General features: G+C 42.2%; 1 protein-coding gene across 1 annotated transcript in view; it reads left to right on the top strand.

Annotated features, from left to right (window-relative positions):
• Positions 1–4,864: 4,864 nt before the first annotated feature.
• The window catches only part of ppp1cc (protein phosphatase 1 catalytic subunit gamma), a 32,108-nt gene continuing 23,985 nt past the window's right edge, over positions 4,865–12,987 (top strand). Inside the window, exon 1 of the mRNA XM_003226874.4 lies at positions 4,865–5,113. Coding sequence (XP_003226922.1) covers positions 5,059–5,113 — 55 coding nt within the window. The 5' untranslated portion in view covers positions 4,865–5,058. The remainder of the gene's footprint in view (positions 5,114–12,987) is intronic.

Raw genomic sequence — 12,987 nt, 5'->3', positions numbered from 1 at the left:
TTGTTGTATAACATGATGTTTTGGTGCTTAATTTGTAAAATCATAACCTAATTTGATGTTTAATAGGCTTTTCCTTAATCCCTCCTTATTATCCAAGATATTCACTTATCCAAGCTTTTGCCTGCCCGTTTAGCTTGGATAAAATAACAGAGAAAAATAATAAATGTAATAATACCAATAATAATAGAGAAAAATAGTAAATGTACCATATATTCTCGAGTATAAGCTGACCCAAATATAAGCCAACCAGGACCCTCACCCGAGTATAAGCCGAGGGGGGCTTTTTCAGTCCTAAAAAAAGGGCTGAAAAACTAGGCTTACACTTGAGTATATACGGTACTTATTAATTTTGGGTCTGCACCCCATGTGCTGCCAGTAAGTTTCCACAGGGTGTTATTGCATGCAGCTACTTTGTGCTTGGTGTTCATTCAGTATTTCCTAAATGTTAGTGTTCGATCTAAGGTGACACCGAGTTTTTGTAAACTCATAGCCCCGGGTAATATGGTAGACTTTATGCAGCATCTTTCTATGTTGCACCGTGTCATAGGCTGCCGTAAGGTCCACAAAAACTGTCACTGCTATTACAGCTTATGCCAGCATAGTGGTTTTGCCATAGTGTACAAACACTGCACTTTAGGTTGTCTTCCTAACGCTAGTCAAGAAGTCAAACTTACCAATGGGTGCCAAGCAATGACTCATTGGGGAAGCATGTCTGACACCTCACACTTTGACAAAAGTGTGGGGTTTTTCTTGTTATCAAAGTATGTTAAAGGCTGACACATTTATGACAGTGCACATTTCTGTGGACTTCACCAGCCTGCCTAGCTTCAAGTCAGTGTGTTCCTGGCCATGATTGTTTTAACTGAACACTTTGTACCAGAGACAGAGGTGATGGAGGAAAGCAAAGAGCTGGGTTCCTACATCACAAAAAAAAAAAAGAAAGAAGAGCACATACTTCAGCAAACCTTTTCTTCAAAACTAATCGTATGCGCATGTGAAATGAGACCATCCTTGCATAAGAAAATGGAAACATTTTGAACCTTCTCAAAACCACTTGAAAGTTTATTCCTGAATGTTTTCAGGGATGACTCTCTTTCTTTCATTAGCTTCTACTTACAAGTGCGAGATACTATAGGAGGCCATTGGCATCAGCTTCCTACCCCTCTACTTGTTTTGTCCTAAACTGTCCTAAACCCGACAAAAAGTCCTTTTTGCTGTTCAGCACTCTTTTTGAACTGTCTGGCCTCCCAACTTTCTGATTCTAGAACGAGTGAGAATGATGTGTAGCAAGTGCCCACAGTGCAAATGACCTACATCTCCTTTCCTTTGACTCTTTCTTTTTGACTTGCTTCAAGGGGAGCTGATGCTGCAGTTTTTCCAGTCTCATCCTCCAAGCCTGAACTTTACTGCTTGCTAGCTCTACCACCACCACAGATAATGAAATGTTATGGTTAATGTTATTATATAACTGCCAGTGTAAAGAATCGGCAGGTGTACATGAAGATGGCATTTGCCCTGGAGGAGAAAGAGAGGCAGTGCGGATTTGGCTCCAACATTAATAATAAAAAATATAAAAAATAATAGTAATAAAATAAAAGCCTAGCCTACCAATTAAGTCAGTAATAAATATGCTAATTACACAACTTTCAGCCAAAGTTAAAAAACAAAAGTACCGGTAGTTCCAACATTGGCTGGCCCTCCACATTAGCTCTCACAAGTGTTGGCTAAACTTTGGAACTTTGGTTGAAGGGTGTTTTGTTGGCCTGGGTGGGTCTACATTGTTCACTTGATGCAATTTGGAACCAATTTCAATTGCGACAATGCAGGTGGCATGCAGGAGGTTGTTGGCTGGATCTACATTGCCATTAAATCAATTTGATTTATTTATTTATTTATTTATTTATTATTTATTTATTTGCTACATTTACTGTATATCCCGCTCTTCTCACCCCGAAGGAGATTCAGAGCGGTTTACAAATCAAATGAACACACAATATATTATTAGCATAGCACAAGATAAGCATGGGGTTGGACTGGATGATGGCCCATGAGGCCTCTTCCAACTCTTGGATTCTATGATTCTATATATGGCAGTGAACTTAGATAAGCCAGTTCTTGATATTCTGGGATATAGAGCTGTGTGGAAGGACCCTCATATAATCCAGTTCAAAGCACATAATGTGGATTATCAACTTTGATAATCTGGATTACAAGGCACTGTAGAAGGGGCCTGTTTCATGTAAATTATTTCAAAACATTGTGTCTTGAGTTACCTTCAGGCTGGGTGCAGACACGAAATATCTAGAAATGCCGTGCATAGACTTTGATCCCATCTCTGTGATGTAGATATAAATTTCCAAAAATCTGAAGAAGAAAAAAACAAACAAAAAACAGCATTTTTAGATCTGAGCATTTTGGACAATGGATGCTTTAGCCCAGTGGATCTCAACCTGGGGTCCCCAGATGTTTTTGTCCTTCAACTCCCAGAAATCCTAACAGCTGGTAAACTGGCCGGGATTTCTGGCAGTTGTAGGCCAAAACACCTGGGGACCCCAGGTTGAGGACCACTGTGTAGCCCATGCCTTCTTCAGGCTGCACTCTGGCACCACGAGATGCAGAGCCAACCTTAAGAAATAGGGCCACAAAGTGGAGTCCACGACATGCGAACCATAAACCACTTACCACAATGCACATACACAATGGAGGGCCTTCTTAGAGCAACATCAGAGGCACTCTAAGTAGCCAGTTTCTGGTCAAAGGACATTTAGTATCATTTTTAACTTGTTGTTTTTAAATACATTGCAACTGTATTCTCAATTTGCTTCTGACACGATAAATAAATATTTATGACCTACCTCTTTGAATGGAGCTGTTTTGGCCTTATCTGCTTTGAACTCTGAGGGCCCTTCCACACAGCTAAATAAAATCCAACACTCTGCTTTGAACTGGGATATAGAGCAGTGTGGATTCATATATTTCAGTTCAAAGCAGATCTTGTGGAATTTCTGCCTTGAAATTCTGGGGGCCTTTCCACACATTCATAAAATCCAAAATATCAAGGCAGAAAATCCCACAATATCTGCTTTGAACTGGGTTATCTGAGTCCACACTCAGATAATGTGGGATTTTCTGCCTTGATATTCCGGAATATAGGGCTTTGTGGAAGAGCCCTTGGTTATATGTCATACTATATCCCAGAATATCAAGGCAGATAACCCAATTCAAAGCAGACATTGAGGGTTATCTGAGGGCCCTTCCAGACAGCTATATATCCCAGGGCCCTTCCACACAGCCATAAAACCCAGAATATCAAGGCAGAAAATCCCTTATCTGCTTTGAACTGGGTTATCTGAGTCCACACTGCCATATATCCCAGTTCAAAGAAGATAATGTGGGATTTTATTCAGTTGTGTGGAAGAGGCCCCAGAATATCAAGGTACAGTAGAGTCTCACTTGTCCAACATAAACGGGCCGGCAGAATGTTGGATAAGTGAATATGTTGGATAATAAGGAGAGATTAAGAAAAAGCCTATTAAACATCAAAATAGGTTATGATTTTACAAATTAAGCACCAAAACATCATGTTATACAACAAATTTGACAGAAAAAGTAGTTCATTACACATTAATGCTATGTAGTAATTACTGTATTTACAAATTTAGCACCAAAATATCATGATATATTGAAAACATTGACTACAAAAATGCGTTGGATAATCCAGAATGTTGGATAAGTGAGACTCTACTGTACTGTATTTACAAATTTAGCACCAAAATATCATGATATATTGAAAACATTGACTACAAAAATGCGTTGGATAATCCAGAATGTTGGATAAGCGAGACTCTACTGTACTGTATTTACAAATTTAGCACCAAAATATCATGATATATTGAAAACATTGACTACAAAAATGCATTGGATCATCCAGAACGTTGGATAAGTGAGACTCTACTGTACTGTATTTACGAATTTAGCACCAAAATATCACGATATATTGAAAACATTGACTACAAAAATGCATTGGATAATCCAGAACGTTGGATAAGTGAGACTCTACTGTACTGTATTTACAAATTTAGCACCAAAATATCACGATATATTGAAAACATTGACTACAAAAATGCATTGGATAATCCAGAACGTTGGATAAGTGAGACTCTACTGTACTGTATTTACAAATTTAGCACCAAAATATCACGATATATTGAAAACATTGACTACAAAAATGCATTGGATATCCAGAATGTTGGATAAGCGAGTGCTGGATAAGTGAGACTCTACTGTAGTTACCTCACAATGTCTGCTTTGAATTGGGTTCTCTGAGGGCCCTTTCCACAAAAGCTGAATAAAATCCCACTCTCGCCTCAGGGCCCTTCCACACAGCCATGCAACCCAGAATATGAGGCGGAATAACCCACAATATCTGTTTTGAAATGGGTTATCTGAGTCCACAGTGCCATATATCCCAGTTCAAAGCAGATAATGTGTTTTTCTCTTCAGCTGTGTGGAAGAGGCCCCAGAATATCAAGGCAGATACCTCACAATGTCTGCTTTGAATTGGGTTATCTGAGGGTCCTGAATAAAATTCCACACTCGTCTCAGGGCCCTTCCACACAGCCATACAACAAAGAATATAAAGCAGAATAACCCACAATATAGTCTTTAAACGGTGTTATCTGAGTCCACACGGCCATATATCCAGGAAATGTGGGGTTTTATTCAGGCCCCATTCCTGAGGGAGGGACTATTTTTTTCCTCTCACGCGGAAGGATCCCAACGCGAGACGGCGCTTTTCCCGCCCTCAATCTTCCCGCTCCCGGCCTCAGAAAGAAGTCCCGGCTGGGCTCTTGGGAGGGGATCCCTCCGCGGCGGGGAGGCGGAGGGAAGGCGGCGAGGCGGCCATCTTGTCCGCCGCTGCTGCTGCTGCTACCGGCGCTTGGCTGCGGAAGCCCTTTATAAGCAGGGCGGCTGGCGGCGGAGGAGAGAAGGAGCGACGAGGAGGAAGCGGAGGGAAAGGAAAGCAGCCGAGCTTGAGCCCCAGAGAGTCTCCCGGCGATGGCGGATAGCGACAAGCTCAACATCGACAGCATCATCCAACGGCTGCTTGAGGGTGAGGAGAACTCGGAAGGAGGAAAGGGCCTGGCCTTGAACTCCCGTTCAACCCCAAAGGGCTGCCTTGCCGGTGTAGGCCTGAGGCGTCTTCCCCTCAGGCCGACCACACTGCCATATTAACCAGAATAGCTCTGGTCTAATCTGAGTCCACACTGCCATACAATCTAGTTCAAGGTGGGTTTTATTCAGCTTTGGGGAAGGCGCTGCTTTTGGGGGACTGCCGCTCCCAGCATCCCCCAGCCAGCTTATGCTGGCTGGGGGATGCTGGGAACGGCAGTCCCCCAAAAGCAGCGCCTTCCCCAAGCCTAAGCACCTCCTGAGACCATTTTACCTCTGGAAACCCTATTAGACCCAATGTTTGGGGATTCTGGGAGCAGCAGTCCCACAAAAGAGCCCTCCTCAAAGCCCTTGAAGCCTCCCAAAGACATCCCACCTCCTGGGAGCTCGAACCCCTCCTGAGTCTTTTTTTAATCCTCCAAACCCCTATTAGACCCAATGTTGGGGGATTCTGGGAGCGGCAGTCCCACAAAAGAGCCCTTGAAGCCTCCCAAAGACATCCCACCTCCTGGGAGCTGTATTTCAGAGGAAGGAACCCCTCCTGAGTCTTTTTTTAATCCTCCAAAACACTATTAGACCCAATGTTTGGGGATTCTGGGAGCTCGAACCCCTCCTGAGTCTTTTTTTAATCCTCCAAACCCCTATTAGACCCAATGTTGGGGGATTTTGGGAGCGGCAGTCCCACAAAAGAGCCCTTGAAGCCTCCCAAAGACATCCCACCTCCTGGGAGCTGTATTTCAGAGGAAGGAACCCCTCCTGAGTCTTTTTTTTAATCCTCCAAAACACTATTAGACCCAATGTTGGGGGATTCTGGGAGCGGCAGTCCCACAAAGCCCTTGAAGCCTGCTAAAAGAATCGCAGCTATATTTCAGAGGAAGGAACCAGCTCAACCGCCTTCTGGGTCCTCCTTGCCTCCGAAAACATTGTGAAACTCATTCTTATTATTATGTTCATGGGGTTAGAAGCCTCCCAAAGACATCCCAGCAGCTGGGAGCTCTATTTCGGAGGAGGGAACCCCTCCTGAATCTTTTTTTTAATCCTCCAAAACACTATTAGACCCAATGTTGGGGGATTCTGGGAGCGGCAGTCCCACAAAAGAGCCCTCCCCAAAGCCCTTGAAGCCTGCCAAAGCCGTTCCGGCTGCTGGGAGCTCTATTTTGGAGAAAGGAACCCTTCCTGAGTCCTCTTTACCTCCCAAAACCCTATTAGACCCAACGTTGGGGATTCTGAGAGCGGCAGTCCCACAAAAGAGCCCTCCTCAAAGCCCTTGAAGCCTGCCAAAAGAATCCCAGCTATATTTCGGTGGAAGGAACCAGCTCGACCGCCTTCTGAGTCCTCCTTGCCTCCGAAAACCTTGTGAAACTCATTCTTATTATTACGTTTGTGGGGTTAGAAGACTCAAATGTGTTGTCTCAGGTTGAGATGTGCTGTTTTCTCCTCAAGGTACCTCTTCACCGTCTCCATGTGGCAGCTGCTCTCCGAAGTCAAGTCAGTGCCATTGTAAAGAGAAAAAACCCCTTGGAATGCAGTGCACCAGTAGAAGGCTGCCTGCACATCACTCACATCCCCCCCACCCCCAAAGCCACGTTTTTGACCTATGCGTTGTTCTTATGCCCTGGGAATTTGTATTTATTTGGGGGGGGATGTCTCTGAGCGTACATGTATGTCAAGCTGTAGGGTTCGCTCCCTGCGTTTGTATGCTTGCTCTTCTCTCACCCCTATTTTCTCCCATTTCTCTCCTTGCGCTGTGCATTTTTAAGGATTAATTTAACCCAGAGGGCCTATATTTTGCATATGGGTTGCGGGATGCAAAGGGATGAGATGAAAAGCTAGAATAAGGGTCTCAGGAGCTCTTTGGGAGATGCATAGGTTTAAAAATAAGACTGCAGATGTGTTAGGGAAGTCACTACAATGGTGCAGAGGTCAGCATGGTATGGATTATACCCCTCCCATGTAAGAAGTTATTCATGGTAAGGAGTGAGTGCATACTGAAGTTATCCTTCCTTGGCAGTTGGAGGGGGTTGGGGTTCTCCCGGAAAGAATGTGTTTTGAATAAAGATGGGAATGAGTAGCAATATTTTAAGCAGAACCCAGGGGCTCCTATGTGCTTTGCCTTAGGAGTAGGGAGGCATTGGGAAGTGGGTTGGATTGTTTCCCTGTGTAAACGTATGGGAGGGAAGATTTTTGTGAAGGAAGTTGTGGGTCTCATGATGGGATTTGGGTAAAATACCAATTCTAGCTGATCGTGAAAGCTAAGCTGGGTCAGTACCTAGATAGGAGATCGCCAAAGAATCCCAGGTATTGTATGCTCTGTTCCAGAGGAAGAAACTAGCAAAACCTCCTCTGGGTATTCCTTGCTTGACAAAACCCTGTGAAATTCATTGGCAACTTGAAGATGCATGTGCACACTAATGATGGGGCGCAAGGAAGCTGCAAAGCATGCTTAGGAATAGATATTGGCCATGACAGCTTCATTTAGAAAGTTCCTTTTTTGGTCATTCTGTTAAAAAGGAGAATTTAGTTTCAGTTAGAGGAAGAGGGAGCAACGTATCAAACAAGACTTGGGGTTAGAGTTAGGGCTATTCTCAAAATTATTCATCAAATATCACAAAAGATATGCGAAAATGTTTGCAAAGATTTTCACAAAAATAACCCATGACCCTATTCACAAAAATATTCACAAAATAATCGTGAAAATATTCACAAAACAAATAATAAAACTACTCAAAAAATATTCACATGTTTGAAGATATCTGGGGTGGTGCGTAGAAAATCTTTCCCCTCTAAAGATTGAGATGGCAAGGGACTATTTCAAGTTATCCACGTCTGAAATAATTAGCATTTGTAACACTGTATTTGGATATTGTCCCTCGCATCTCAGCCACGTAGCTTTGACTTTTGGGCTCTTTGTAGTGTCATGGGGCAGAGGCAGAGCTGAGACTGGAAAGATTTTGTACTCTAGATTACAGCATCTTCCTCAATTGCTTTTATGCATAATAGTTTCAAAACAGGTTGGGGTAGGGCAGGAATGGAGAGTGCTAGATTAGATGTACATGCAGTACTTCACTGTTTCGAAGGGCAAGGCATAAATAGTATGTCCATATTGTTCTTTCATTGTTTTCCCTTCTTCTTAACAAAAGTAGCATCTTGTGGAGGGAGAAGGACAGAACTGCAGGAGTGCTGGCTTAGCAAAATATGAAAGTGTGTGAATGTTGTTTGCCCAACTGCGCCTGTCTGTTATGGTCATTATTTTTAAAAGCAAGCTTTTAAAGACCAGAGCGAAGAGTATGCTTGAAAATAAATTAGACTAAATCAAAGTACAAAGACATTGGCATGAACTTGATTATTTTAACATGTGGAGGTGTGCTGCATCTGAACACTATTAGTTTAGCTGACCCTAGTGATATGGTTGTTTCCAGTACATAACATTCCCTAAACTTTCTGGGGGATTACTTCCAGTGTTGGTTGTCGGGGACTAGCCTTTGGTTGGAACTGCTTGTTAATCTTGGCTAGAATAAAGCAGTTGTGATGACAAAACTCTCTTTGCAGCAGCAAGCAGGATCAGATTTATCTGAGGAAAGAAGCTGCACTAATCTTGCTTTGTCTGACTCCATCCAGAACTTGCACTTGAAGAATTCAACTAGGGAATTAATTTTTAACATTGGATGCAAAATATTTACTGCAATATGGTTTGAGTTAAACATAGGGGATATACTGTTCTCTCGTCTTACTTCCTCTCCCCTTCCATTGATTGTAAAAAATTTACTAAAAAGCATTTTCCTTTAGATTGCAGAAGTACTGTAGAAAAGGAAAAGAGATAGTAGTATAAGATGGAATTCTGTTTTCAACATGTCGAAGGCTTTCATGGCGGAATCACTGGGTTGCTGTGAGTTTCCCGGGCTGTATGGCCATGTTCCAGAAGAATTTTCTCCTGACATTTCACCTGCATCTATGGCAGGCATCCTCAGAGGTTGTGAGGTCTGTTGAAAACTAGGCAAGTGTGGTTTATATACCTGTGTAAAGTCCAGGGTGGGAGAAAGAACTGTGGTCTGGTTGAGGCAAGTGTTAACGTACATCTTGATTAGCATTGAATAGCCTTGCAGCTTCAAAGACTGGCTGCTTCCTGCCTGGGGGAAACCTTCTGATGGTTCTTAACCTGTGGTCTCTAGGAAGACATGAAGTGTTACAAGCTTACAGTTAAAGTAGAAAGAAAGAATGAAGGAATGAAAGAAAGACAGATGGACAGACAGATGGATGATTGTTGATTTCAAAGAGGGGTCTTTTGCCAGGGATAAACACCATTTGCACAAAAGTTTCATTACAGTATTAATAAATAATATTAGGCCAAGGTTCAGCACTGTTCAAGCATTATTGTTATTAGTAGTCGTGTGTTAAATTTGCACTGACTGTTTCGATAAAAATATTATAGTAGGAGTGTGTGCATTTACTTACTTCTTCCTTCTCTCCAAATTTAAAGTCCCTAGATGAGTAACTGTTTAATGCACCTAAGGATTAAAATCATGAGTTAAGTCTTGTTGGTCTGTGGTAACAAAAGGTGCTTGGTGGTCCATGGTAAGGAAAAGATTAAGAACTCTTCTGATATCCCATTTGAGGCAGCCGAACAGCAACTTTTTATTTTTGCTGTCTGAGCTGCCAGGTGAGAATTTTGCGTAAGAGTCACACATTTATAGTGCTAGTTCAGTGTGGTTAGATGTGCTGGTCATCCAGCTTTTCATGCAAAACAGTATTGTTAATCGTACCTTTCTCCCAAAATTGAGACTCGGGACAGCTCACAATTTTCCAACGTGAAAAAAGTAAACACTGAGAAAGAGCTGTGTCTCCTCCTTTCACACCTGTGAAGAGCCTGAAGATTTCTGCTTTGCACTTTATACAAACCCGACAGGCCAGATTTGCACATGACAATGAGAATATCTGTATTGCTTCCTCCTCACTCTGTCTGCAAGAGCAGCTGAACTAACCAGAAAACTTGCCAAGAAAGAAAAGCTTATTGTTGCTTCCAGGCTGCAACTCCAAGCTTGTTACTTTTATAACAAGCCAGGGGTTGGATCTGGCTGTGCCCAGGATCCTGAGGAAAGGAACAAACAAGAGTTAGGAGTATTTTCCTACCCTGATAATTTCCTGGGTGGTTTATCTGCTTCTGCTTACAAGAGGGGATTATTTTTTATTTTTTAGGGTTGTTCAAAGCTCAACTGCGTGTATCAAAGTGGATAATGAGCTGTGGACATGAACTTGAGTCTACAAAACTCTCCTTTTCCACTAAACAATGTTTTACTCTCTGCATGATTTCCCCCTCAGTGTCAGAACCTGGAAGGTCTTTGGAATTAAGACTAGCTCACAATGATGATGACTGGAAACAAAGCCTGTATTTTCCTTTATTTCCAGATTCAAAGAAAGTCAGTTCTAACTTTCCCCTCCCACTTCCTGGTATATATATCAAGGCACTATTCTCCACCCTACTCCTTTCTGATCAGAAGACGTTCTCATAGTTTCTACTTCAAATTCCCAAAACACTGCCAGATGCTCTTATCTATTTTACACTCCCCATTTTCTTCCCAACCTCCCCCTTTCACCAACGTGGCAGGATGAACGGAGCAGCCACTTCTCAAGGCTGTTATGGGCATCCTGACACTCAGTTAATGTTAATTGCCATTAACATTGACGTCTGATGATTAGTGAAAAATCTCCAATTGAGTCCATTCATCTGCAATATATTATTCTTCTTGTACTTCTATCTTACCAAGCATTCCCTTAAGTTATGTCCAAAGTGTGACACTCTCAGTTTAGTTATCTTGGTTGCCTGGGAGAGTTTTAGGCTTTTCTCTCTACTACTAAAGATGTGTTCAATTATAATTATGTTAGGAATTCTTTGTATAACAGTGGCTTTTTTTGCAAGAGAAAGAAAACCAAGCAAATTCAGATACCTTGGCTTCCATGATGTTATGTAAAGGTTACATAATGGGCAGTATAGGAGACAATTCTGAGAGAGGAGGAGTTGGAGGATTTGATGTCTTAGCTAAGCCAATAGTTGCTTCTGTGCAGTACAAGCAGGTAGCCTTCCTCGGGATTCCCTTATTCATAGAAAATCTAGCATTTGTGTTGTCAAAGACTTTCATGTCTGGAATCATTGGGTTGCTGTGAGTTTTCCGGGCTGTATGGTCATGTTCCAGAAGCATTCTCTCCTTCTGGAACATGACCATACAGCCCGGAAAACTTACAGCAACCGGGTGTAGCATTTCCTTTATAGATCCTGTTCTCTGGAATTCCCTATTTTCCTTTTGTCAGTGAGTGAATACTTAAATTTCTGAGAGTCAATTCCTACCATTCGTATTGGATTTAGAGTTTGCCTTTGGGCAATGCTGTTTGACTTTGTTGTTGCTTCTGGTCATAGAAAACCCATTGGTTTTCAAACAATAGTTCCCTAAACGGCAGCACCTTGTAACAAGGAGTATGTATTCTGTGGTTGGTTTAAATACTTAAAACAAAGCCAGTGTGAGTATTTAAAACAAATACTTGATACATGTTCTGCCTGAATGTAGAATACACAGTGATGCATCTTTATTTGCAAAGTGCCTTAAGCATGTTTGTGCTTGGCAGAGCCATGTGTCTCCCTGATAAGACCAAGAACACACTTGGTGATTTGATTTGATCCAGAACGTTATCTTTCTCGGCTTCCTCAAATGTGAATTCTCAGATCTAGTGCTAACTTGAAACCTTCAACAGGTATTTGGCAATGCCCAGTTCGTAAGTGGTGAGGGTTGATAAACTAAATAGATGGTGTGCTTAGCCAGGCAACAGACTTTCTGTGATTATAATAAGTGCTAATAATAATAAAAAATCTACAGATACCAAAGAGCATCTTTAGAGGCATCTCCAATATTCTGTTCTGCCTAATAAGTAGGAATCCTCTTCTCCACTGGTTTATCTAAAATCATCTACACTTGAAAAGTGTGTGGCTCTTTTCAGAAATAAGTCTTTTTCCATATCCAGATTAATTGATACATTAATCAGCTTTTTTTTTTTTCGTGTCAGGAGCAACCGGAGTTGCTTCTGGAGTGAGAGAATTGGCCGTCTGCAAGGACGTTGCCCAGGGGACGCCCGGATGTTTTTGATGTTTTTACCATCCTTGTGGGAGGCTTCTCTCATGTCCCCGCATGGACCTGGAGCTGATAGAGGGAGCTCATCCACACTCTCCCCAGGTGGGATTCGAACCTGGCAGCTTTCAGGTCAGCAACCCAACCTTCAAGTCACTTAGTCCACTACGCCAATTAATCAGCTAAAGCATATGCAGTTAGCATTTCTTCAGTTCAGTTGGTGGCCTAAAATAGCATCTTAGCCTTGTGCTCAGCTCTGCTGGCATGTGGTTTTACAGTTTTGAGAGTGATGGCATAAACATTCCAGCTGATTGTACTGTTAAAAATCTGTAAACAACAACCTGCAAACATGTCTGAAATCACAGTAATGGAAACATTTGCACTGCTCTGGGCGTGGATCTTTTATGTGAGTCCTGCTCTCTTTCTAGAAGTTACCTTTCACATTTTAAGCCTGATATGTCTGTTCTAGTGAACTCCTGTGTGAGTCTTACTGAGTGATGGAGACTAGGAAATGCTGTGAGTTTTCTGGGCTGTCTGGCCATGTTCAAGATGCATTCTCTCCTGACGTTTTGCCCATATCTATGGAAGGCATCCTCAGAGGTTGTGAGGTCTGTTGGAAACTAGGCAAGTGGGATTTATATATCTGTGGAATAATGTCCAGGGTGGGAGAAAGAATTCCTGTCTGGTTGAGACAAGTGTGAAT

The sequence above is a fragment of the Anolis carolinensis genome, chromosome X (genome assembly GCF_035594765.1).
Source record: "Anolis carolinensis isolate JA03-04 chromosome X, rAnoCar3.1.pri, whole genome shotgun sequence".
NCBI lineage: Eukaryota > Metazoa > Chordata > Lepidosauria > Squamata > Dactyloidae > Anolis > Anolis carolinensis.
The sequence above is the reverse complement of the archived record's forward strand: the minus strand, read 5'-3'. Positions and strand labels throughout refer to the sequence as shown.